The 27383-nt window shown below is 38.2% G+C and overlaps 1 protein-coding gene across 4 annotated transcripts in view; it reads right to left on the bottom strand.

Annotated features, from left to right (window-relative positions):
- MOSPD2 (motile sperm domain containing 2) overlaps nt 1–27383 on the bottom strand; it is a 36082-nt gene that overhangs the window by 7803 nt on the left and 896 nt on the right. For 3 of the 4 annotated variants that reach the window (XM_061627165.1, XM_061627162.1, XM_061627164.1), the window contains exons 2-12: nt 26813–26876; nt 24557–24712; nt 23761–23847; nt 22316–22470; nt 21484–21544; nt 18796–18834; nt 18398–18522; nt 8342–8512; nt 6038–6150; nt 3065–3161; nt 1945–2041 (exon numbers count right to left, since the gene is read on the bottom strand). In XM_061627165.1, the coding sequence (XP_061483149.1) occupies nt 1945–2041; nt 3065–3161; nt 6038–6150; nt 8342–8512; nt 18398–18522; nt 18796–18834; nt 21484–21544; nt 22316–22470; nt 23761–23847; nt 24557–24707 (1096 nt within the window). In that variant the 5' untranslated portion in view covers nt 24708–24712; nt 26813–26876. The remainder of the gene's footprint in view (nt 1–1944; nt 2042–3064; nt 3162–6037; nt 6151–8341; nt 8513–18397; nt 18523–18795; nt 18835–21483; nt 21545–22315; nt 22471–23760; nt 23848–24556; nt 24713–26812; nt 26877–27383) is intronic. The other variant, XM_061627163.1, reaches the window with a different exon arrangement.

Genomic DNA, 27383 nt, shown 5'->3' with positions numbered 1-27383 from the left:
TAATCACTTTGAATGAGTTCAAATCGGCAGGGCCCGATAAACTGCATCCTAGAGTATTGAAGGAACTGGCTGAAGAACTCTCAGAACCGCTGTCTATTATCTTTACAAAATCGTGGAGGACTGGTGAAGTGCTGGTGGAGAGCTAATGTTGTCCCTATCTTCAGAAAGGGCAAAAAGGAGGAACCAGGGACCTACAGACCAGTCAGCCTAACATCAATCCCTGGAAAAACTCTGGAGCAGATTATAAAGTAGTCAATCTGTAAGCACCTTGAAAACAATGGCAGTGATTACTAGGAGCCAACATGGATTAATGAAGAATAAATTCTGCCAAACTAATCTTATCTCATTTTTTGATTGGGTAACCTCTCTTGTAGACTGTGGGAATGCTGTCGACATAATATATCTCGACTTCAGCAAAGCTTTTCACAAAGTGCCCCATGATATTCTTCTTAGCAAGCTAGCTAAATGTGGGCTGGATGGAACAACTATCAGGTGGATCCACAGTTGGCTCCAGAATCGTACTCAGAGAGTGCTTATCAATGGTTCTTTCTCAAACTGGGCAGAAGTAACAAGTGGGGTACCACAGGGCTCGGTCCTGGGCCCTGTGCTCTTCAACATTTTTATTAACAATTTGGATGAGGAGGTACAGAGCATGCTTATCAAATTTGCAGATGATACAAAATTGGGGGGGGCACAGCTAATACCATGGAAGACAGAAACAAAATTCAAAGGGACCTTGATAGGCTGGAGCATTGGGCTGAAAAAAACAGAATGAAATTCAACAGGGATAAATGTAAAGTTCTACCAAATGCACAGTTATAAGATGGGGGATACTTGGCTCAGCAATACGACATGTGAGAAGGATCTTGGAATTGTTGTTGATCACAAGCTGAATATGAGCCAACACCGCGATGTGGCTGCAAAAGAAGCAAATGCTATATTAGGCTGCATTAACAGAAGTATAGTTTCCAAATCGCGTGAAGTATTAGTTTCCCTCTATTCAGCACTGGTTAGGCCTCATCTTGAATACTGCGTCCAGTTCTGGTCTCTGCACTTCAAGAAGGATGGAGACAAACCAGAACAGGTTCAGAGGAGGGCAACAAGGATGCTCAGGGGACTGGAAACAAAGTCCTATGAGGAGAGACTTAAAGAACTGGGCATGATTAGCCTGGAGAAGAAAAGATTGAGGGGAGATATGATAGCACTCTTCAAGTACATGAAAGGTCGTCACCCACAGGACATGGAATAATGGGCTCAAGTTGCAGGAAGCCAGATTTCGACTGGACATCAGGAAAAACTTCCTAACTAGAGCCATACGACAATGGAACCAATTACCTAGAGAGGTAGTGGGCTCTCCGACACTGGAGGCATTCAAGAGGCAGCTGGACAGCCATCTGTCAGGAATGCTTTGATTTGGATTCCTGCATTGAGCAGGGGGTTGGACTTGATGCCCCTTCCAACTCTACTATTCTATGATTCTGTGATCCATATTAAATCTTAAGGTGCATCTGTAAGCATGCTACTCATTGGAACTCTTTTTACAGACGCCAAATAAAGCTGTGATGACAAGAAAAAATTGGGTACAACTGGCCATTTAAATAGCACACCACTTGAAATCCAAGCCTCTTTAACAGCATTTTTACTTGGAAATCCAAAGATAACATTTTAGAGAATTTGGTTCAACCATATTTTGGCCTTTGGAATTCCACCTGAGAAAGATTGGAAACAGCCTCAGCCCATCACCATGGGGAATGACAAAATGCTTAACTGGGAGATTCCGACTAGACAGATGATTAAAGGCAGTGATATAATGTATGAACAGGTATTTGGTAACAGTACTTACTTCCTAGTAAACATACCTAGAATTCCAGCATTATTGGTGGTAATGTACATTACAGAATTTGTTTATTTCATCCATCCACATCTATTTGAGTTTTTACTTACCTCCATGAAGAGATACTATTATGTCTAGCGATGTGCCTGGTTCACAACTGCTGTTACTTGGTTTCACTCTGTATTTGTCAGGTGCTGTTGTTCTCACCTAAAAATGGTGAAACTATATTAAAAGCTACCAGTTTTCCCATTTAAAAAGGCAGCCAGCTAGATGACTCTCAAGCTTACAAGCAGAACAAAAAGTTATCTATTCCCTATTTGTGTCCAGAATGCGGTACTTGGGATATTTGGCTTCTGAGCTAAATTATCAATTTAGCTCTATCAAAAGAGCAAAATTAAATCTTCAGGGGTGGATTACACAGAAGAGGGAGGTATGGAGAAGTACTAAAGTCTTTAAGGGGAAAACACCTAAAAATAGCTAAGTGAGGAGTAAGCATCCTCAATGGGTGTGAAATGCTGGTACGTGTTACCAAATTCTTCCAAGCTACAGAAGAAGTGGATTAGACAATGGAAGACCAACCCAAATTGTGTTTGCATTTTTACAAATTTGTAGGGCAGTACAGTATCTCAGAGAGGAGGTCGTCTCCTGCTCCCCTGATGTATTCACTATAGCTGCCCAATTTCCTTGCTTTTTGAACTTTGGTAGAAATATCTGTTGGCTATAGGCACACTCTTAAACCACAAGGGGTTTTGCCTATTAGTGAATTCTTCTTAAATTCTTAAAGCAAGTATCATAATGAATTATGTAAGTTAAGTCAAACAAAACAAATTACTCTTCTTTTGTTCTCAGTGTACAGTGCTGCCAAATCTTAATTAGGTGACCTCCAGTTCTAATATAATGAGGGAGACAAATCTCTCACCACTCACTCTTTCCATATAATTATTAGTTTTAACACTGTTTATCATGTTCTTCCTTAGCTTATTTTCTTCCTAAGTTTCACAGCTATTATCTGAGGTTTCACTGCAATATTGAAGCGAGATAAACATTTTAGGTCCAGTTATCTAGTTGTGATAGTTAAAAAATGGATCTTTAGGACCATTTTATCTACTCTGGGTTTGACAGTAAGTTTCTTCAGCTTAGCATAAAAAAACATGCATATCTTCCAAACACAATTTAATGAAGTATTATTGTTATTATTCAGCCAAGCTAATTACTAGACAAAGTATTTACCTTAAATGCCACTGTATTTTTGGTCACATTTGTTAGAACGATCAAGCATTTCTTCTCTCCGGTTTCTTTGGACCCAAAATGCAGTTCTTCTGCTGGACTAATGAAAAATCAAATAGTTTACAGTATTTGTATTTCAGGTTTGCAAACTTCCGTTATTTTGTGAAAAATCAAGTCCATGCTTATTTATAACACTATCCGTCATTATCAGGCTCTAATCTAATCCCTCAAAAGTATACTGTTATGGGTGAAGGCTTTTAACAGTCCTTACAGTTAGATTTTAACTTAACAAGCACTTCATACTTCTGTTTTTTCCCATCATATCAAGCATTCATTTTGGGTTCTAAGTTTTCAAAAAAATATTTTTGGAAAAATACACATGTATTTAAACTAAATATCATGGAATATCAACTAGCCAAGGGCAAAACAAATGTCTAATCTTTTTGGGTAAGTAGAAAATATATGCAGTTACCTTACATGAAATCACATCACTAGTCCATCTAGCCCAGTACTGTCTACTCTGAATGGCAGCAGCTCTCCAAACTCTTTCGCAGCCCTACTATCTGAGATAATTTTTAAATGGAAGATGATGGAGATTGAATCTGGCTCTTGGGTATGAAAATCACATGCTGGAACACTTGAGCCTGGGAACCTCCCCATAGTTTTGTATCATTTCAACATTTAAGACAAAATGAAAGGGTTTTGCGCACATTGAGGCAAAGTCTGCACTTTCTATTTTATTATGTAGCAGAAATATTAGTACTTTGCACACTTATCTCAGTACCTGGGACCCAAAGAACTACCTTGCATGCACCTAAGTGCTTGGGCATGTAAAATATTTCTTTTTCTCCTTTAAGAGATAGATTCCCATACTGTAACACAAACTACTTCCTATGATACCCTCAGTTTTAGAAGAGGTTTGACACATAGCATAGAGGATTGCTGTTTGAGAAACACAAGCACAAACTAGTCAGGTGGTGCTTTGGATCCCAGCCAATAGGTATTACAATAGTGAATTATACACCAACATATCTATATTACAACACTCAGAATGCAATATGAATTTTAAAAATGTGGGGATATATTTTGTCCAAATTATGACACGTTAGATCTGGAGGGGAAATGCTAGGACAGTAGCTCTTTATTAGAATCTCTACTCCATCTCCCCCTGCCCCTAAATACCCTATGAATTATGCAGACACATAGGCCAGTCTTGCACGTCCACAAGTTCCTAGCCTGTTGGGGGTTGGCTGAGAAGGGGTGAAAAACTGAACTTTTATATTGGCAGTTTGCCTGGTTTCAGAGTCCTTCCTCTGCCAGCCCCTCACTTACCTGCAAGGAATTTCATGCATTCACTCACCTGTATGGAATTCCTGGTTGCCTACAGCTACTACGTCAAAGTGACATATGCACATCATGCAAAACCTAACAGAAATACACATTTCCTTTTTTGAAGACAAGTGGAAGTGATGAAACTCACAGCCATTCATCATTTCACATGAAGAATGTTTCTTTGGTGGAATGTTCTTAATGCACATTAGAAGTTTGTGCTGGAATAGACCTAGCCTCTAAAAATTATCTTCAACTACATGCTAAAGCCCCGTGTGGCACTGACTTCAGGTGTAAGTTACATTACAATAAGTCAAAGCTACAGATTGCATTGCTTCCCCAAAATCTAGACTGATACCAAATTTGTATAAACAAAAACTTTAATTCAGATTTCCAGTGCAACAATCACATTTTCAAATGCTTTCAAATTCTTACTACACATCGAATGTTTTGTACGCATTTTATCTAACAGTATATAAAAAATTTAACAAAGAAAAATTAAGCATCATCTACACTTTAACAATAAATGTTACAGCTCATTTGCAGATTATTCAGTACTATACAAATTAACAATGTAATAATTAAACCAGAGTTTCTAAATCTCATTTTCCCCTACTTCTAAGATACAATATTTTACTCCCACAGTAGAACCGTATACATTACTTTCAGGTACTGACTACTTCGTAAGAACCACTACTATAAGGGATGGAGAAAGGCAACCTTGATATACATGTATAAAGGGCAACACAAGTGATGCCCAGCAGCCAGGATGAGGGGAAACAGAGATTAGTATTTGCCTCCCAACAGCCAAGACACTCATTGAGCTTTTATTTAGAGCTCAATGTTACCTCGTTAATCTTTGTATTAACAAAGTAAGGTAGACAATGTGATTCCATATTATAAAGAGCGGCTGAGGCAGTGGGCTGGTTCACATGAAACATTAAACCATGGTTTAGCACTACATGGACAAGCCTGAACAGAAAATATTAGGCTTGCATGGTCCCTCCTCCCCTTCTCATGGTTTGAAGTTGGCTTGTTTAATTTTGCCTATAACTATCCAGTTTGAAGGACTTCTTAACTTTGAGTTAATTTTCTTATCTGCTACACATCAGCTCCATCAGCACCTGGAAGTCAACAAGCTTGCCTTCGGGGGGGATAGGGAAATAAGCTTTCTCCTCCTGTTGCCCAGGACAAATGGAAATGATCAGGCAAGAGGGAGGCACTTGCTGCATCTAGCCTCTTACCTAGCTGTATGCTTCTGCACATAGCTACTCAGTCAGAATAAGTCATACAATTTTGAAGCAGTGAGGGATGTTTTAAATACCAGCAGAGTGTATACACATATGGGGGGGGGAGGAGGAGAAGAGAGATGTCTATCAAAGATGGGGAAAGACAAACAAACCTTGGTAATAAAGTACCTGTTTACAATATAGCCTTCTGAACTCTTATCACCAATAGTACCTTGTGATATAATCAATGACGCCAAGAAACATCACAAGTTTCAGAGGACCTCAGAATCATACAAAGTCAAGTAATTCTTAAAATGTGAAGTATATTTCCCCTCAAGTTCCAGTAATTTTCAGGACATGGAGCAGTGCTATTACAATAAGGAAAGACCTACAATTTTAATGTTATTATTACTAATACCTGATGTGTAATAAAGGTCCTTTGAAAGTGGTAAGTGCTTTCTTTGCATTTTTTGTTTTGGAATCTTGTTTTTCATACTCTTCTGATTTTGGAGGTTGTTCTGTAAAATTTGCCTAAGCAAACAGAAACAAGAAACACAATCTATATACACTCAGGAATCAATTATATTTCACCATCAAGTAGAATGGCATTGCATATTACAGACTCTGCATCATTAACTGAATGAACATACCACTTCACAATTAAAGATACTGAAACAAAGTATTTTGGTTTGATAGAATGTAAATATTATACTTACTGAAGGTATTTCACTATTAAAATCAACGTTTGGTTTCTCATAGTGAGAGAACACTTTTAAAATTCATATGCCTTGCCATGTCCTATCTTTTGATATATTTTTTTTCACCTACTCCATTTCAGCATATTCCATATTCCTCAGAAATCCTAATGTTGCCATTTTAAACAATGCAAATTAAGTAACTTTGTGTAGATGTGTATGAGTCAGCATCTTGAGAATGTGGGTGGTTATTTTAAGCAACATGCTGAGTTACCTATCCTGAGCCTTCATAATAGAGCTAGATATTAATTGGCTGTTCTGACTGCAAGACTGAACATTCTTGGCAAAAACCATTACCACCAACCCCTTTTTATAGCTGCCTTTTGCTATTATTAGCTTCCTTTTAATCTTGGCAGAAGTAGATGCTATGAGACACACAGTGCTACTGCTACTCAATATCCCTCCTTCCTCTTTCACACAACAATGCTACACCTCCTGACATGTCGTGCTGTACAGCTCCCAGTCCTTCCTCCACATTTCAGGTGGAGATAGCTAAAGTGACAGTGATGCCATAGAAGTCAATATAAGCAAAGACACAACATAACAGGAGGGGAAGTTCCATGTTTTTAAGGCTAACTACACCATCAGTCATTGCATACATTTAAACAATATATTCAACAGAAAATGGAATGTTGATGGGGGTGCATAAAATGTCTGTGAACAGACTTGCTGCACATCTCCCATGGGACCTTTGCAGCAGAAGTTGGACCACCCAGAGCGGGCTGTCCCTCTGCAGTGTTGTCTACAAAACTAGTGTTGTTTCCCCTCCAACCTTTTATTAATGTGACAAGTAGTTATTAATATATATGAGAATAAAAGGGTTGCACAATGATAGGGCCTGATCCTGGTGACCCAGGTGTCTGAGGCAGGTTTCAATTTTGTCCCAGAGTATAGCCAGTTTACTCTGATTATGGGAACTGAGAAAGCCCGTATGTACATAGGCCCACTCTGGGTCACGTCCCAGATATGGTCTGAAGACACAGGCCTTGGCGTCCATGACAGAATAAAGGGGTATAACAATGTAAGAACATAAATAACTGTTGGAGCATGACAGAATATACTGTATGCCTCTAAAGTTAACAACATTATGCAAGAAATTATAGTGCACAAAATAAATGTGTTGAGTGGAAAGGAACATTTACCACGGAGAGAACCTATAAGTAGGTATATTTAACTCTTCATGGTAACCCATAAACAGTATGATTTTTTTTAAAAAATGTGTGTAGATGCTGCCACTTACTGCGGTACAGTGCATATAAGTGTGTGACTTTCAACAAGCACTCATGTAAATATGACTGCCAAGTCACTGAGACAAAAGAGAGCAACACAGTAGTACTGTCACATACACACCTTCTTTGAGTGCCAAACCTAGGGAATTAATGAGAATCTGTGTCAGCAATTAAGCTATGAGACTTTTGGGAGAATTAAGGCTAAAAGTAACGAGATTGGAGCAACTCCAACACAGATAGGGCCAAAGCTACTCTAGTTCAGACATGAACTCTGTATGTCCTGTCCAGATTCAGACAAGCTCATGAGAAAAAAGGCCAAGGAACTTGGTATCACCTAAATAATTTCTGGAGAGTTCTAAAAATGTGAGTATGCCCCATAAAAGAACTCTTAATTTTCATATAAGGGGAAGGAAGCAAAACAGAAAGACAGTGAAATGCCACCTCTGGGCAAAAGTCTCCTGGTATCCCAGAAGAACTTAGGACCCCCTTCAGATAGCATTCCTGGATAACTGGTGCAAATGCTATCAGCTAAGCAATATGCTCACATATACAGAATATGAGGATCAGTAAAGATCAATTTCTGGGCCTGGATCCTTCATTCTGACAGCAAGACATAACCAATGAATTACTCTTTAGACTTTATTCAGTGTACTGATTAACAGTAAATGCTTGGAAGACTGCGGTCAAATTGCAGTTTATATAACATTCTTTTCTATGTATCCTTCAGTTCAGGGATACCTTTTTTGAATTAGGTGCTTGTTCTTCATTAGAATCTAGACTCTCTTTGTTTTCCATGTCTATTTCTTCTTTGGTTTCGGTTTCATCCTCACTAGTAATGGGCCCATTTTCACATAATGGAGTTTGAAAATCATCATCAACCAATGGAGGGTAACTATACTTGAAGGTATCCTATAATACAAAGAAGTTAGTATATTATGGAGGGCGTAGTGGAAGACAAACAAAATCACCAACTACCTAACAACGCATAAACAAGAACCATCCTTTCCCTCTTTTGACCCACAAAACAGACTGGAGTTTTATTTGTACATTCTAAACAGTGGAAAATATCAAGAACTGTATTGCTACATTTAGCTTTGGAAGATTACATACGACTTACCAAATCATTCACAAATATATAGTGTATCACTGGATCTACAGCCTGGCTTAGAATGCCCATTTAATCCGCATTAATTTAGCCATTTTCTGTTATTCCACAAATTTAAATAATGAGTGAGAAATGGTGTTTAGATTGTGTTTCTGACATTTTTTACACAGTACACCTAACAAATTACAGTTAATTACATTTAATGGAACTAAAATATTTAGCTGCAATCCCAAGCAGGAATATAACAGGCGTAATAGGATGTATGACTGAAACTTGGTGGGATGACTCCCATGACTGGAATACAGCAACTGAAGGATATAACTTGTTCAAAAAGAACAGAAGGAATAGAAAGAGAGGCAGAGTCACACTATAAGTTAAAAATATCCCTGTACGGAAATACAGGAGGATGAGCTTGGTAGTCTCACTCAGAGTATCTGGATTGTAAAAAATGGGGCAAAGAATAAAAGGAACATGGTGATTGGAGTCTACTACCGACCACCCAATCAAGGAGAAGAGAAAGATGAAACTTTTGAAAAGCAAATTGCCATTGTTTCAAAGAGGCATGATGTAGTAGTAATGGGGGACTTCAATTGCCCCGTTATCTGTTGGGAGACAAATTCTGCCAAACATGACCTCTCCAAGACATTCCTGACTTGTGATGCTGATAACTTTCTTCTACAGAAAAGTGGAGGAAGGAACTAGAGGGTCAGCAATTCTTGCCTTGATTCTAACCAACAGAGATGTCTTAGTGGTTGAAGTGGCAGTTATGGGAACTCTGGGGGAAAGTGACCAAGTTATACTTGAGTTCTTGATTTTAAAGGAAGCAACAGCTGAAAGTAGCCATACGTGTATCCTGGACTTCAGGAAAGCCCGTTTTAATAAACTCACAACAATGATAAGCAAAATTCCATGGCAAACGACTCTAATGAGTAAAGGAGTCCAACATGGGTGAGAGTTTCCAAAAAGGAAATACTAAAGGCACAATTGCAAACAATTCCAACAAGGAAAAAAGGTGGAAGACAGCAAAAGAAGCCAATATGGCTTCACATAAAGCTTAGAAATGACCTGAAAACACATACAGGAAGTGGAAGGAAAGCCAGGCCACAAAGGAAGACGGTAGCACAGAAGTGCAGGGATGGTGTCAGGAAGGCTAAAGCTGAGAATGACCTAAAGTTAGCAAGGGATGCTAAAAACAACAAAAAAAGCTTTCTTCAGGTACATCCATAGTGTAAGAGAAAAGAAATGGTGGTAGAGCTACTCAATGAGGATGGCAAAATGATAACAGATGACAAAGGAAAGGCAGAAGTGCTCAATTCCTACTTTGGCTCAGTCTTCTCCCAAAAGAGGATCTATGACCCTCCTGGCAAACATGAAGTACAAGTTGAAGGGGCAGGATTTGGAGCTTGAGATCGATAGACAAATGGTTGGGACTTCCCAGGAGGATCCCTACGCCTGTGCAGCCTCTGAGACGAGCTCCGTCTTGGATGAAACTTATCCAGTTTAAATTCAGTCAGAAGGCTCTTTTCTGACTGGGGATAATTTCTTCCGGATAAGGAAGAAACGTGAGATTTCCCACACAGCTTTGTTTTGATTGTTGGAGTCTGGAATTCGTCAGAATTGTCTGTCTTCCAGCAGCTCAGACAGAGCGAGGATTTTTATGCTAGCTCAGCTGGATAAGTGATCCGGGTTTTTTTACGGATTAACAGGCAAACATCCTCCTGTCTACATTCATCATTTTCTTATCTATACAGCTAAAGAGATTTGTCAAAGTAATAGCAATTGAGATAACCTAGGTGAGGTAAGACTTTCCTTTTTTTATTCACGGAACTAAGGGGGAAGAAAATATAAATAGCTTATCTTTTTTTTTATTGCAAAAAGCTGATATGGAAAATAGCATTTTAAAGATTACAACGGATGGGAGATTTCTGATTGGAAGAGATAAGAAATCTTTTTGATTTATAAGACTTTTGTGTAATATATGGCTGGGACTATTTTTCCTGATCTACTTTTTTTTTTGACGAATCTGCTCATTCTCTCTGCTACTAGTTATTTGGACGCTGTGAACTAAAGCCGTTCTTACACTTCTGGGCAGATAAGAGATAAGGGCTGTCTAGCGTGTGACGTTAGTTGGTTGGAAAGATTAACTCCTTAGTAACTGGTTAAAGAAATAAGCTGCTCTTTGTTTGGGACATTGATAATTGAAGGAGTTTTGTTCCTTTGGCTTTAAGAATGACAATTAAGAAGATCACGGATGTACAAGAAGGGACTTTATCTCTAGACATGTTTCAGAAAATAATGAATGGGATTAACTCAATAAAACAAGAACTGAGAAATAATAGACAAGCGTGGAGAATTGAATTTCACGAAATGAGACAGGAGCTGAAAGAAACTCAGGATTCTATGAGAAAGGAGAATAAAGATAGATCTGGAAAACAAAAAAAGGATGAAAGAGAAATTAAAGGCAAGGTTCAAACTATGGAGATTGGCTTAATTATGGACATGAAAAAAGATTTGGATTTCCTGGCTGTGATGGATCCTGGAGACAAATATTACAGTTTGGAATTCAGTGCTGTCCCTGAAGGAATTGAAGAGATTGGAGATAAAGATATTATCGGTTCAAAAAAATTCCTGGACTGGAAGGATTTGATGGAACTTGAAATGGAGAAAGTTAACAGAATTAATCCCTGTTTTGTGTCAATGGAAAAATCTTCAAGAGATGTACTAGTGTATCATGTGGAAAAGAGGAACAGAGATGCGGCTTTGCAACAATACTTCAGTGATACGTTTGGATTTGATGGCAAGAAAATATCTGTGATGGAGGAAATTCCTATCAGACTTTTATTATATGACTATGACAGCAAGATTTTTGGGTGCGTAAAGATGGAAGATGGACCCAATATGGATAATGACAGAAGAGCGATTTGAAATTACTGGACTTAGTAGATTTGATGAGTTGGATTAATTGATATGTTTATTTATTAAAAAAAATTGATTGATATATATCTCAAGGATTGGAAACTTCTCTTTGACTTTTTGTGGAAGATTAAAATGATAGGATGTTAATGAGATTTGAAACTAACTAAGATAACCGCTGGAGGAAGGTGATTTTATAATCTATTAAGAGATAGGTTTGTTATACATTATAGATTTATAGCTGAATTATAGCGATTTGAAATTACTGGACTTAGTAGATTTGATGAGTTGGATTAACTGGCATGTTTATTTAGAAAAAAAAATGATTGACATATATCTCAAGGATTGGAAACTTCTCTTTGACTTTTTGTGGAAGATTAAAATGATATGATGTTAATGAGATTTGAAACCAACTAAGATAACCGCTGAAGGAAGGTGATTTTATAATCTATTAAGAGATAGGTTTGATATATATTATAGATTTATAGCTGAACTATGACAAATCGGAAGTCAATATTCTTTCTTTTTTATATATATATATATATTCTTTTTGTATTGTACTAGTTATTGATTTGTGTTGTTTTCTTTTTGTATTGTTTTGGTTTTGAAAATTGGAATAAAAATTAATTGCAAAAAAAAAAAAGAGATCGATAGACAAATGGTCAAGGAATACCTAATCACTTTGAACAGGTTCAAACCTCCAGGGTCCGATAAACTGCATCCTAGAGTTGAAGAACTCTCGGAACCACTGTCTATTATATTGTGAAATCATAGATGGGTAAAGTGCCAGATGACTGGTGTTGTCTCTATCCTCAAAAAGGGCAAAAAGGAGAAACCTGGGAACTATAGACCAGTCAGCCTGATATCAATCCCTGGGAAAATCCTGGAGATTATAAAGCAGTCAGTCTGTAAGCACCTTGAAAATAATGCTGTGATGACTAGAAGCCACCATGGATTTGTCAAGAACAAATCCTGCTAGACTAACCTTAACTCATTTTTTGACTGGATAATCTCCCAGGGAGACTGTGAGAATGCTGTGGACACAATCTAGCTCATCTTCAGCAAAGTTTGACAAAGTGCCCCATGATATTCTGATTAGCAAGCTAGCTAAATGTGGGCTGGATGGAACAACAGGTGGATCCGCATTTGGCTACAGAATCATATTCAAAGATTGGTTATCAATGGTTTCTTCTCAAAGTGGGGAGAGGTAATGAGTGGGCACCGCAGGGCTCAGTGCTGGGCCCAGTGCTTTTCAACATTTTTATTAATGACTTGGATGAGGAGGTGCAGGGAATGCTTATCAAATTGCAGATGATACAAAACTGAGAGGAACAGCTAATACCCAAACACAAACAAACAGGACACAAACAAAATTCAAAGTGATCTTGACAGGCTGAAGCATTGGACTGAAAACAATGAAATTTAACAAAGATAAGTATAAAATTCTACACCTAGGAAAAAGAAACCAAGTGCACAGGTGTAAGATGGAGGATACTTGGCTCAGCAACACTACATGCGATAAGGATTTTGGAATTGTTGAGCCAACAGTGCAATGTGGTTGCAAAAAAGGCAAATGATATTTTAGGCTACATTAACATAGGTAGAGCTTCCAAATTGTGTGAAGTACTAATTCCGCTTTATTTGGCACTGGTTAGGCCTCATCCTGAGTACTGCGTTCAGTTCTGGACACCAAACTTTAAGAAGGATGCAGACAAACTGGAACAGTTTCAAAGGAGAGCAACAAAAATGATCAAGGGACTGGAAACAAAGCCCTATGAGGAGGGTCTGAAAGAAATGGGCATATTTAGCCTTGAGTAGAGAAGAATGAAGGGAGATATGATACCACCCTTCAATTACCTGAAAGGTGGCCACACAGAAGAGGGGCAGGATCTCTTTTTGATCACCCCAGAGTTCAGGACACGGAATAATGGGTTCAAGTTATAGAAAGCCAGATTTCGGCTGAACATCAGAAAAAACTTCCTAACTGCTACAGTGATATGCCAATTACCTTGAAGCACCTGGACAGCCTGTCGGGTATGCCTTAAGTTGGATTCCTGCAGTAAGCAGAGGGTTGGGCTCAATGGCCCTGTAGGCCCCTTCCAACTCTACGATTCAATGATTCTATGTGCCCTCAGAACACTGCATGACAGTTTCTACTGCTAAATAATAAGTAATTTTTAATGTAAAAAGAGGCTTCTCTATGGAAGCAGAATGTGCTGCATAAAAAACAGAGAAGCAAAATTCTGGCTACGTATGGAATTATCTCCAGTGTAAATAATTGTCTTCTCTGGCTTGAAGTCTGGCAAAATATTCAGACGCAAATATGAACTAATGATTAAAAGTTCTCAGTAAAAGTGGATACTGGAAAAAATTAAAATGATATGTTGGCATAAAAGCCCATTATTGATAAACAGAATAAGGGATACAGCTCAATTTGTTGGCAATTTCAAAAGAGCAACAAGAGTTGTCTTTTTGCACCAAAAAAATGGGGTGGATCTAAGAATCCCAATGGAAAAGATTTTTGGATATTCAGTTAGATTTTTATTTTAGCATTATTATTTATTAAATGTATATCCTGCCCTTCCTTCTGAAGGAACCCAGATAAATATCACTGCTCTTTCTTTTAACATATACTCTGGATACAATACAACACGATTAAAATAATGAGATCATTATGTTAAATACTAGAGCTTCTGCACAAAACCAAGTTTAAAGCATGATTTGCAAATATGTGGAAGTGCAGCTATGCACAAATCAACAAATGTTATCAAGGTTCATCAAAATTGGCAGGAATGGAATAGCATTATTAGAAACTGGATACCGCTCACCACTTTAAACAAATGTATATGCAATATTTACTTTGAGATGTTATTGTTTTCTGAGTTAATTGTACAGTTTGTCAACACCATTATTCACGAGTTAGATCCCGAGAGCTATTCCCTCTTTATTTTCACTTTCATCTTCATGCTTTCCAGCAATGCTTGCCTTTTAGGAAACGTACTTCCCCCGAAAACCAAATAAAAAGAAACAGTTCACATTTCTCCCAGTTTGGCTTTTTTCTTTGTTTTACACACCTCCCTTCCGTTCAGAAGGTAGCCGCTAGGGTTGCCAGGTCTCCGGATTTCAACCGGAGACTCAAGTTTTTGGGGGTTCTTGTGATGTTCCTGTATTAGTGTAAATAGGGTAAGTGCTGTTTGTATAGGAGATACATGGTAAGTAGAATGAAAGAGGAAGGGGGAGTGAATGGGCAGTAGAATGCTGGACGATTGGCTGAATGTTTAAAATGGCTGACAGTATAAAAGGAAGAATGACAGGTAAATCTGGGTGGACGGGGGTGGTGAATGTTAGTGGGTTGTTTTGGTGGGTTTTGAGAGGAGATTGTGCGGAGAGTTGGTGGATGTGAGGAGAGGGTGGAGTTCGGATTAATACTAAGACCAGTACCTCAGGAATAGATGTAACCATATGCTTAAGTGCCTTTTAAAGAAATCTTGTTATCTTTGTTATGCAATAAATACTTTTGGTTTACCAAAGGCCTGATCCTTGGCTGGGGTTTCACAGACCAGAAGGGAGGGTAAGGTAAATACCAAGGCTGAAGGATAACAAATGGTGGCAGCGGGGAAGGGAAGAATAACACCACAAGCAGTCTGAGTAAATCAAAAGGATTGGGACAGCTTAAGCATGTAGTCACAGAGGTAACCTAATTGAGGGAGACTCAGGCCGAGTCTCTGGGACTACTGGTTATAGGACGTGACTGGTGGTGCTGCCTAGCAGGGGGATCTGTTGAGATCTGTGCTAGAGCGGGGAGAGAAACCATAAAAAAGGACAGTCCGGACTGGTGGAGTCCCTGGTGGTGCCTAGTGACAGGCAGTAGCCACGAGCAGGTAGGAACCTGACAGGGAGAGCCAGGGAAGGGCATCACAGTTCTCTCTGGGTAAGTCGCCTTAATCTCCAGACTCTTAAAATTTCATTTTAAAAAAAGTTCCCAGGTGGTCTGGTTAAAAAAACACACCAAAGTGTCACCCCCCCCCAAAAAAACCTTCTGTTAGTACTGGCTGCTCTAATCCCTGCCCTTTCGTCAACAAGTGAAGTCAAGGTTGTGATTGACAAGAGTTGTTGACCCCGAGGCAATACCTAAACCCTATTTCAAGTTTTTAGTTTCCTTTTCCTGCTGGTCTCACATCACGAATTCAGTAAGCATGCTTCCGAGTAAACATGCATAGGATTGCACTACAACAGAAGATCACAGAAGGATCTTGGTAGGCATAAAAGTGTACAAAGGGTTTTTTTAATTATTTGGAAGAATGGCATACATTTTATCTTTCAAATAATTTTTGAACAGAACTTTTAAAAAGTGTACATGCTGCAGTGTTATACTTTTCTAATTAAGGGGTGAAACCAGTTTAAATTTTGACTCTGCTGAAGAGGGCAGTTTATTTGTCTTTTTGAAAACCTTCCCAATATGAAGCTTTTCTGGGAGTAAAGCTGCAATGATAATTCCACATACCTGGGAGCTAACCCATTTAATTCAGTGGGACTTACTTTTGAGTAGACATGATAAGGATTGTGCTGAAAATCAATGGGACTTTGAGTGAATATAGAAAAGAATTGTGTTGTAAATCTTTCTCTCCCCTTTTGATCCTTTTTTGTTTAAAGCAGTTAGGCAGGACTTACTTTGGTGTCACTGCTTTTAATTGGCAGAAAACTAATGCTTATTTTTTAAAAAAATATTCTGCAATGGCCAACTGGTTTTGACAATAAACTATTATATGGGGCGTATGTATTTTTACATCTCCAGTGTGTGTGTAGATGGAATATTTCCAATATCCTGTGAGGTAGGGTTGGAAACCAAGGCAGCTCACAAAAAAAGAAATAAAGCCATTTAAAATCCAATAACCATAAAAAGAAGTACAAAACAGTTGCAAAACAGCTTAAAGTGGCATGATTCTGAATTTCGGATTGGGTGAGTGAAGTTCTTTATCACTGAATTGCAGGCCTGTGCATGCTTCCTTGTAAGCCCCATTGAATACATTGGAAATTGCTTCTGAGTAAACATGCATAGGATTGCACTATAAATATCTTTACAGGCTGTGTAAATAAACATCTTTGACATTCATGCATATACAAATATTTCTACATACTGTGTTTTGATATGTATTTGATTTCACACTATGGTTATAATTTATTATTTCTTCTACATTTTAAGTGTGCTCTTTTTCCTTGGGGTGGTCATGGTCCCCCTCTGTTGTTTTCACCCAGAGGGGTAGATTAAGCTGAGAGATGGAGCGTAGCCCATGGTCACCCAGTAAAATTTATAGGTTATTTCCATTTTAAAATTTAATTAAAATGATTGTTTATGAAGTAATGCAGATCCACATAATACATTTAAAGCACATCCAACTCGCATTTAAAGTGCATGACTTTCCTCAAAAAATCCTGGGAAGTGTAGTTTCCCCCTCACATTTACAGTTTCCACCACCCTTAACGAACTACAATTCCCAGAATTCTGTGGTGGGATTCACGTGCTTCAAATGTATCCTGAATGTGCTTTAAATGCATGGTGTGAATCTGCCCTAGTATATTGTGCATTCATCAGTGAATTGAAATGAACAATTTTAAAAGACACTTTGAAGGGCTGTAGCTCAGTGGCAGGGCACATGTTTTGCACACAAAGGTCCAAAGTCAATCTCTAGAAGAGACTATTGCCTGGAATCATGGAGAACCAGTGCTAGTCCATTGAGCTAGATGGTTTCTCGGTATGAAACAGGAACGAGACCCAAGGGACACAGTGACTCCAAAATTTACTTATGAATTTTATTTACATTTATATACCGCTTTATTGTAAAAAACCTCAAAGCGGTTTATAGAAGGAATTAAAACAACACAATAGTAAAACCAACAATGAGTTAAAAATGGAATAGCTTCTACATGCCTGGGTAGGCTTGCCTAAACAAAAATGTTTTTAGCAGGTGCCAAAAAAAGTACGATGAAGACGCCTGCCTAATGTAAACAGGCAGGGAGTTCCAAAGCGTAGGTACTGCCACACTAAAGGAACAATTTCTTACAAGAGCATAACAAGTACTATTTGGAACCTGTAACATGGAAAGCACACCTTGAATGTCATGGGGACGTGCCATAGTGATGTCATGGGGATACCTAACCAAAACTAAAAAAATCCTGGCAGCCATTTAGCCAAAGTCACAGAAATCCCCATGCAGCACAACCTGACCCAGGGGCTGCAGTTAGTGCAGAATGCTGCAGCACAATTGCTGACATGAATGAGACTCTATCAGCACATAATACCTCTGTTCTGAAATCTGCACTGGTTGCCAATTTGCTACCAGGCTACGAGTTGTGGGCTTCTCTGGCCCAGAAGCCAACCGCTTCCTCCCCTTCTCTAGAACTGTACTTCTACTACTCTGGAAGAGGTGGTTTGATGATTGTGAGGATTGCAGAACCTAAATTAGAATTTAAATAATTATATGCTGGCTTTCAACTTTACAATCCTCAAAGAGGCTCACAAGTACAAGATCAATAAAAAGCATGAATGTAATCACACACAGAAAATGGTTGAAAAACTATAAAAACAGCTAAAATCAAAAACCAGTACCAAAAACAAAACAGAAGATCACAAATTAATCATTAAAAGCAAATGAGCAAATGTATTATCACTGTTACTTAGTTTCAAATAACTCCATACATTCTATATAGTTTTCCTTTAGCATAACAGAAATATGATTATCAACTACACTAATAGTTCTGTGCACCAATATACTTACAGTCCCACCCATATGGGGTGGCAGATATTCAGCACTGATATACTCCTGGACTTCATTCTTATTGGTCACCTTCAGCAAATTCACTGCTTCTGGACCCAGCCAACTTTTCACAAGTTTAAAAGCAGCTGGGTAAAAGAAGATAGATTGAAAAGAGTTTTACTGTTTTCACAGACCATAATGTAAAATTTATTTCAGATTAGCCCCATTAGATACTGTAGGACTGATCTAGAATAATTTGGCTGAGACCTGTGATCATAATTTTATCAAATATTGGACATAAAATTTATATTATGTTCAGAAATCTATTATTTTAGGTGATACTTGATTACTAGGATCAAACAGGTAAGGGAATTTTATATATTACAGTTTGTATATTGTAAGTTAAAATTGTAACTTACCGTTCATTATCCAGGGCAATTCAAAGATCACAATTTTTGCTGTAAAAACAATAGAATACTTTTTTTGTTCCCATAAGCTTACTGAATGATTTAAATGACTACTGTACTAAACACTCATTTCAGGCAACATTTCTTGATTTACAGAAAGGACATATTTTTATCTGATTTTGGGGTGCTAATGTAGCAGTTAAACATGTACTGACACAGAAGTAGTGATAGACAGTGGAAACTAAAATGAAAGACCAAAAATGACATATACTGGACGCAACCAAAGAAAGCCACACATTTAAGAGCTTTAAAATCCTCTGCCAGGATTTTAAATCATGATTTGAAGTGAAGGCTATAAGAGAGAGTAGGGATGGGATCGGCTTTTTTAATTCCAGTTCAATTGCATTCCATCAAACTGGCAGGCTGTTCAATTTGTGTTTGTTTCTTTTCCTCTATGTTCTACTCCTACTGGCCTGATTTTTTTCAAAAAGGGAAGTGGCTTTCTCTCGGCTAGTGCTGCCCACACAACTCAACCCCCCGTCTTCACTTCCTCCTTGCAAATAGTACTGGACCCTCCTCCCCCCAGAAATAGAAGAAAGTGAGAGACCACCTAATCAGTTTCACTGCTACGCTAGCAAAGCAAAGAGCAGGCTTCTCAGTTTCACATTTAGAGAGGCAGAGTTTGAGAGCAAAGGGGTGTTGAAGTGGTGGCGGTCTTGCTCCCTTCCCCACCTCTTTCGAAGGCTAAGCAAACTCTCCTGGGTTCTTGCTGCTGGTCCTGTTGTCACTGCCACTGCTTCTGCAAATTCTCCCACCACAGCCGCTGCAGCAGCAGCACAGAGCTGCCAGGAGCTTTTCTTGCCTTGGCTGAGTGGCTGTGCAGGAGAATTTACAAGAGCAGCAGCTGGACTGTGGCAGCAAGGCAGCGGTGAGAACCCAGGAAAGTCTGCTTGGCCTTTGAAAGAGGCGAGGAAGGGAGCAAGATACTGTGAGAGGGGCAGGACAGCCAGTGCATCTCTGCTTTGCAACTTCCCTCCTTGCCCCAGCAGAGAAGCCCCCTTATCACTCTCCCCTTACCTCCTCCCATACCCTTACATTTCATTTGAGAGTAGAGAAGCACCAGATCCACTCCGACAACCAACCCAAACACACACCATCCCCACCACCTGTATCCTCCCGACACTGCACCTTCTCTCTCCCCGCCTTGCTTGGGAACAGGGTGAAAATGCTTTGCTGGATCCTCATAGATATAATTATACTGGATGAAGATTTTTAAAAAACAAAATCCAGAAAAACCAGTGTTCATGATTTGTATGCCACAGAAAGCGAATATACAAACTATTGGGAATCCGATATTAAATTCCAATGGAGCTGAATGCTTCTCCATCTCTAGGAGAGAAATAGGATTACAGGTCCTCTCCACTGGCTGTACAGTAGGGCCCCGCTTACCGGCGCTTCGCTTTCCGGCGTTCCGCTAATGCAGCGGCTTTCAATTCCCCACTTTAAAGCCAGTTTTGAGCTTTTGCAGCATTTTGCAATGTCTATTTTCTGAGGCCACAGCTTAGATTTTTTTGTGAGAATCACCTTCGTTATTAGTAAAATAATTCAAAATTAATAATCAATACATAAGTAATCATATATTATACAGAGGGACATATACTGTAAACCGCCCAGAGAGCTTCGGTTATGGGGCGGTATATAAGTACAATCAATCAATCAATCAATCAATATAATATAAAGTTATGAACAAAATGCATACCCCATTCCCACTTTGAGAAATAAACCAACCCAAAAGCTAATAAAAACATTAAAAATAAAATGAAGTAGTCAAAACTTTTAAAGTCTACATTGAAAGCAGAATCCTATTTGTGTCTACTCCCAGGTAATTGGGTATAGGATTGCAGTGGAAGATTTATAAATCAACAAAAAAACTTTCACATGCCCATAGGAGTGTGTTACCTGCCCATTCCCTCCCCCCACTGGCTGCAATACCCTATATTCCACTGCACTTCCAGGAGTGGCTTTTCAGGGAGATAAAACAACCTATACCGAGAAGGGGGACTGGAAAAGCTCCAGTGCACACAGTTCACAGGGCAGTATTCTTTGGACCCTTGTACAATTTAGCTAGCACATACAGGTATATTTTAAAAAATATTTATGTAGGATAGAACCCCTGGAAAGACTCATAGAGCCAGCTGGATTCCAGAACTATTTGTGGAACTATTACCCTGATGACTGTAAGAGCTGGTCTGCGAATGGTCTTGTTAATTAACTGAATATCAGATTGACTAAAGTAATTGCACGGTGAAGCCTCCCAATTGACACAAACTCTTCAAAGACTATGCTGTGAACATGGCAGCTGTGAAGAATTATTTCTGCTTCTGTAAAAAAAAGTACCATCCAGCATATATAGAGATCAATCCATTTTATGCTTATTGTGATAAGCTTGTGATCCATTTTGCAGACAAAATATTTATGAAGGGCAAGGATGAACAGCATAAAAGTTGCAGCCAATTCAGCAGCTACTCATTTATAATGCTTCTATAAATTCTGCACACTGCTATCACTTGTCTCCAAATTTCCCTTTTCAGGAATCAACTTTTTCCATGTCTGGCAGCTCCCACCTTATTCTAAAAAAAATCTTTTTCCCATTTATTTTCTGCATCTATGATATAATACGTACAGTACTATCATACTCACTGAGGTAATTAGGATAATAAACTTTAAAGCAGGTGACGATGTATCGGACAAAGTCCAAGTCCTAAAATAAAGACATATTACCAATTAACAAAAATTAAATCCTACTAATAAATATATTTTACAAAACCTCAAAGGAAGTTGTGTCTAACAGTTCGAGCACTCAACTCCCCCAAATCACTTTTAAAGTTATAGAAAGTTTAAGTAGTAGTTCAGGATAGTGTTTGGATAAAGGAAGAGCTGAACAGGAAGTGCTTCAAACTTTTCATACAAGAACGCATGTCACCTTCCTTGAAAATATACAAAGATGATTCTGAAGTAACACTATAAAATATATGCAGACTGGAATACAGCAATATATGCAGATCAGTTCATAGGGTTGACAAAGACCTCTGAGAGAGTGTATCATCTGCAGTGAGGCAACAAACACCTGCATGTGGTATGAGAAGGCACCTAGCACTCTTAACAAGGCTTATATGAAAATCATCAAGGGCTGGGTTTTTTTTAAGGGTTATAGCACTGAGATGGTTATGAGAACAGGCCCTAAATACTATGAATTTCAATGGAACCTTGTTGCAAAACAGAATGTATGATTACATCACTTTCTACTGCTAATTATGTAAGCAGTACTTTCAAGGTGGTTTTTTTTTTTTTTATTAAACAGGTGTTTTGGCTGCAATTCATGAACAAGTCAATCCAGAAAACTTAGATTGATGCCAAAGGGCAAAGAATTAATTTAAAATCTAATTAGTTTCATAAAAGCTGTTTGATATTTCCAGTTTTAAAGTTTTTTTTAAGATACATCAAAATGAAAAATAATAAAAAGCATACTTACTATGTTACTTAGTCCAGTTTCAGCCATGTCAAACACCATTGTCAAAGGCTTCCCATGTTCTCTTCTAGCATAGCGCTCTAACCAAAAGGCTACTAGCTTCTTCTTTTCAAATTGAGTTTTAGGATCTTTTGTATGAAGCTTCGCCCTGAACCAAACTTAATGGGGGAGTGGAGGTGGAAGAAGCACAAATGTGTGTGTGTTAGTCTAACAGTTACTTATGGCACAATTCAAACCCTGGACACTACTTGGTGTGGCTTAACAAAGCAATGAAACCTTCGCCACATCCACAGGCCAGTGTGGAAGATGGGAGGAGCAGGCAAATTGCATTCAGACCAAGATCATGCCCAATGCCATCACATGCTCCAATAGAATGCCCTGTTTCAGAGTCTTCCCATTTGCTGGCAGGAGTAATTGGTGGGTGGAAGGAGGAGCTCTCTACTGTACAGTGACGCAGGCCAGCTGGACTGAGCAAAGGGCTGAGCACAATCCAACTCACCCCCCCCGCATGTTTGGATTACACCTTTATTCTTGAACTTTCTATTTACTATGGAAAGGAGATGCTCCCATTTTCTAAGATACACATTTCCCTTTATTATATATTATTTATAAGATTATTTTTTCATGTCATTGAATTCTAAAACTTTGAAAGATATAAAATGACAGAAGAAAAACAGTACATAGAAAAATGTGAAACTTTTAATAAAGTTACACCCCTCTCCCCCATGCTCTGAAGTATCAATACAAGGCTTCACATACTGCTGAGGTAGAAGCAAATATTCATGTTGAGCGAGTCCTTTACTATCCATTTATATATGGTTAAACCAAATACTAATTTCCTAATGAAACAAATATCATGTACATAAAACCATATACATGTCTAGTCAGAAGTCCTATGGAGCTGAATGGGGCTCACTCCCAAGAAAGTAGGTGTACAGTTTGGACTGCACCAGAGATAGCCTTCCTAAGCAACATGTTAAAAAACCTGAAACCATCAGACACGAGTTTTATTCAGAAGGTGGAAGAATCAGTAATCACTGTACTAGATCACAGCAAAATCTCAAGAAACTATACGGAAAAACAGAAAAGGCTGTACTAGATCACAGCAAAATCTCAAGAAACTATACTGAAAAACAACACACCACAAGCACTTTCAAGCTTAATAGGATAAGCATACTTCCCATTTCATACAGTACTGAAGATAGGCCACATAAACTAGTTAACTATGTCTTTATACCTTGCATCTCTGCATTAGATAAATTATTCAACAATCTCCCTATTAGATGGTCATATACATCTCAGTATTGTTGTATTACTTCTCAAATATAGATGCCAGTAATCTGTTACTCTCTGTATTACCATAAGGTTTACTTCTATTCAACTCTGAAAGCATGATTACCTTTGGATTACTGAGATACATGAGCAAGTACATGAAATGGCAGACTTACACATTTTATAGCCTTCCTTATCATAACCATGTAGGTAAACGATACCAGTATCAAACATCCACTTTGGAAGTGAAGATTCACTCAAGTCTACAGAAAAGCAACATTATTATTATAAGCATATATACAGATACTATAATAAAACCATAAAGGAAAATATATGGGGGAAGAGTGAGGGGTTCCCTCTGGAAAAGTGGGGGAAGTCATTTATTTAAACTGCAACGCAACATTTAGATACAGAATTGTTTTGATTATCCTGTGAAAGAGAACTGCAGGGTTCTAAACAAGTTATTGGACCTTGGAAAGGAGTTAAAGGTAATATTTAATGTAAAATGTTCTTAGGTAACCAAGCATAATACATATTTGGTTTCTTGAGCATTGAATGAAGACAACAGCACCTGGTTACTGAATGAGGCCTTAACTGTCCAGACACAATTACCAAAATAATCTCATCAGGCATTGAAAAACAACTGAAATATCAGGAATTATTTTCAGGTAAAGAATTTTAATCTGTGGAATAGAGAGAGTCTACAATATTTATGGCAGTACTTTGCCTATACAGTTGGTTTTGTGCTCATGCATAATTTGTATACATATAAATCCATCTCTAGCCCTGCTTTAATGCTATTAACTTGCAGCATTTTCTCAGTTTAAAATGCAATTTCTTTATTCAAAGGCAGCACTTTTGTTTTTACAATATTAACAACTCAATCCAGAAGTATAGGGATGTAACTATAAAGTAGGAGTGCACATGGAACTAGTAGCAACTATTTTTAAAATTATATATCAAGCATCCTACCATGAACTGCATATTCTTTCCTCCACTGAAAGCTTTCATCAATCATCTTTAATGTATCATCCATAACATCATGATGCCATATTAGGAAATTATCAATCCAAGTATCATCTTGCTGCAGTCTCTCCACATCTCTGGGATCATATTTATCCATTTTTACTGAACAATAAAATAAGAACAGTATTAAAAATGTGACCAGACTTAAAAACCAAGATATAAAATAAGATTCCTAACAGTCTAAGCAGGAATACTAGTTTGATGAGAACATGCTGGAACAATGAAGAACCGTTGCTCCTACTTTATGTACATTTATTATAAAGTATTTACAAAACTGTTTTGAATGCCAAAATAAAGATCACACACACAAAAACCTGAATTATGCTAAGGCATTATATTTTTAATTATGTTACTATGTTTACCCTGTCTTTTGATAACAAAGTAACTATTGTTATTATAAACCACCCAGAGAGCTTCGGCTATGGGGTGGTATACAAGTTTAATAAATAAATAAATAAATGACAAACAAAGGAACTATGATCTAGTAAATGTTTGACAAACCATCGAAATGATGGACATGGCGGCTATCAGGAGAGCTGTAGTATGGAGCATGGTCCCAGTGACCAAGCCAAACTAGGAAAAGTCACGGAACTTTGCATTTGGTCCAGCAAAAACTCTTCCAGGAAAGGAGACGTCCTTGAAATGTTGTAGGATCATATAATTAGTTAGTGGCTTTTTAAAAAACACTAGCTCACAATCAGAAAATGGAATAATCGTGAGGGGGGGGATGAGGAATATTTTCCCCTGACTAACACATCTTTTGGTTTCATTCTCCCAACACACTGAGCAGGTCATGTGATTACAGAAGTCCGCACAACCTTGTAAATCTATATTTGCCTCATTGCCTGTGGTTAAGACTTTTTTAGGAGTTTAAGGAGGAAAGTTTGGCATTAATTGTATGTACACTTGGTTGGAAAGGCAATGGGACTTACTTCATAACTGGCCAATCTTATCAGAATTTATTCTGAAGCTGGTAGTTTTTAGTTAGGACACAAATTGCTAAGTATGCTGCTGAATGTCAAGGCTGATTCAAGCAGCAACAATAATGCATCAATAGGGAAGATCACTGTAATGAATGTATCAAATTAAGTGTATGGAATAAGAGGACAGCTAAACAGTTTAGCACTAAATACCTGGCAACCAGCCTCCACTTATAAATCAGTTTCACGGATTGCTCACCTAACTAATAGAAGCAAGTAAATATCAGCAGACACCTAAGAGTATATAGCCTTTTTCTTACTAATATCTGTTTGATCATTTATTTTTACCTTCCCTGCACAGACAACCCACACTGAAGTTTGCTTTTACCTATCACATCAGAGCAATATACCCTGCCTTTTGACAAGACATGAAAGAAACATAAAGTGTCAGACAAGCCATAAAAATGTTGGTAAGTCAATCTACCAAAATGGAGAGGGCAGCTATCAGATCTGTAGTATAGAGCACAGCCACAAAGACAAAGTTAAACCGGGAAAAGTCATGATGAAAAGACAAGACTGCTCATAAGGAAGCAGTGAAATGAAACAAGCAGGACACAAAAAAGTGCTTGCTACTACATAATACATGGATACAAATCCAACCAGTTGCACCCCTAATTCATATCCTGTTGTGACACTATTTCAACTCTGAACCCTGATGGAAACGGAATACCTCAAGCAGTAGTTAGTTAGGGATCATCAGGCCCAGAGTGAGGTCTGAATGCACATGACAAACCAACCTTTCCAAGACTAAGTTGGCCTGGATCTGGTTAATGCCCGGATAGAAGAATTGTCTGGGAATTCCATGTATGCTACCTTGAACACCACTGGGGTGTGAAATGAAATAAATAATGACACCTATGGGAGAAAAACCCCTCCTTTAACAGAAGCATCAACATCTGGTTTACAATTCTCAACCCAACAATCTTAAGTGAAAGACATTCAGAGAATAATCAAAACATGAGGATAAACAGTAACAAAAAGAGGTTATATAAAATTGTTGCATTTCACTCAATTAATTTTTCTGCTCCTTGATGTCCAAAGATTCCAGGTACAAAGAGTCAAATTTCTTTTAACACACACAACATACGTGGTCTGCATTGAAAATCTGTACAATGGACTTAGAGCCATACATCCTCTAGATCTATATATATATCTGCTATCTTGGGGATGCTGCAGCACTGAACAAATATAGTATATAAAAATGCTTATTTACTGTACCAACCTGGTATACATTCTGCCTCAAAACGCCTTCTGGTTTCGCTTATTAATGCAGACCTGGTGTCCTGCTGAAAAAGGAAAAGAACACAGGCCAATCACCACAAGATACCATTTCACAAACTTCTCCTACCCATCAGATGACAGACTAGGGGCTTCTAATTAAGTTGTAATGGAAAATCTACTATATACAATGACAAGTACCACCAGGGGATTTCACCAATAACTAGGGAAAGTCATCTTTCATTCCATTTGTGTTAACCTTATTTCCAGTGTCAGAAGGTCTGTGAAAAAGACGTCAACAGACTGCAAAACATTAAAAGTCAAAACATCAAAGTCCAACGTGAAAATAACTGGGAATGTTGTGCAAATGTTGTGCAACTGTGGAGTTCAGACACATTTGTCATTTTCTAAAATTGCAAAGGCCTTTAATTAAGGAGACTGTCACAAAGAGCCTTTCCTATGGATTTCTAACCAGGCCCTAGCACAATGTCGAAATTAAGCCCTCTCAATAGAAAATGCTTAAGAACCACTGCTAAAAAGTTAGGAACCCCCAATAAGGGTATCCACTTTCTCTA

This window comes from Rhineura floridana, chromosome 5 (assembly GCF_030035675.1).
Source record: "Rhineura floridana isolate rRhiFlo1 chromosome 5, rRhiFlo1.hap2, whole genome shotgun sequence".
Classification (NCBI taxonomy): Eukaryota; Metazoa; Chordata; class Lepidosauria; order Squamata; family Rhineuridae; genus Rhineura; species Rhineura floridana.
The sequence above is the reverse complement of the archived record's forward strand: the minus strand, read 5'-3'. Positions and strand labels throughout refer to the sequence as shown.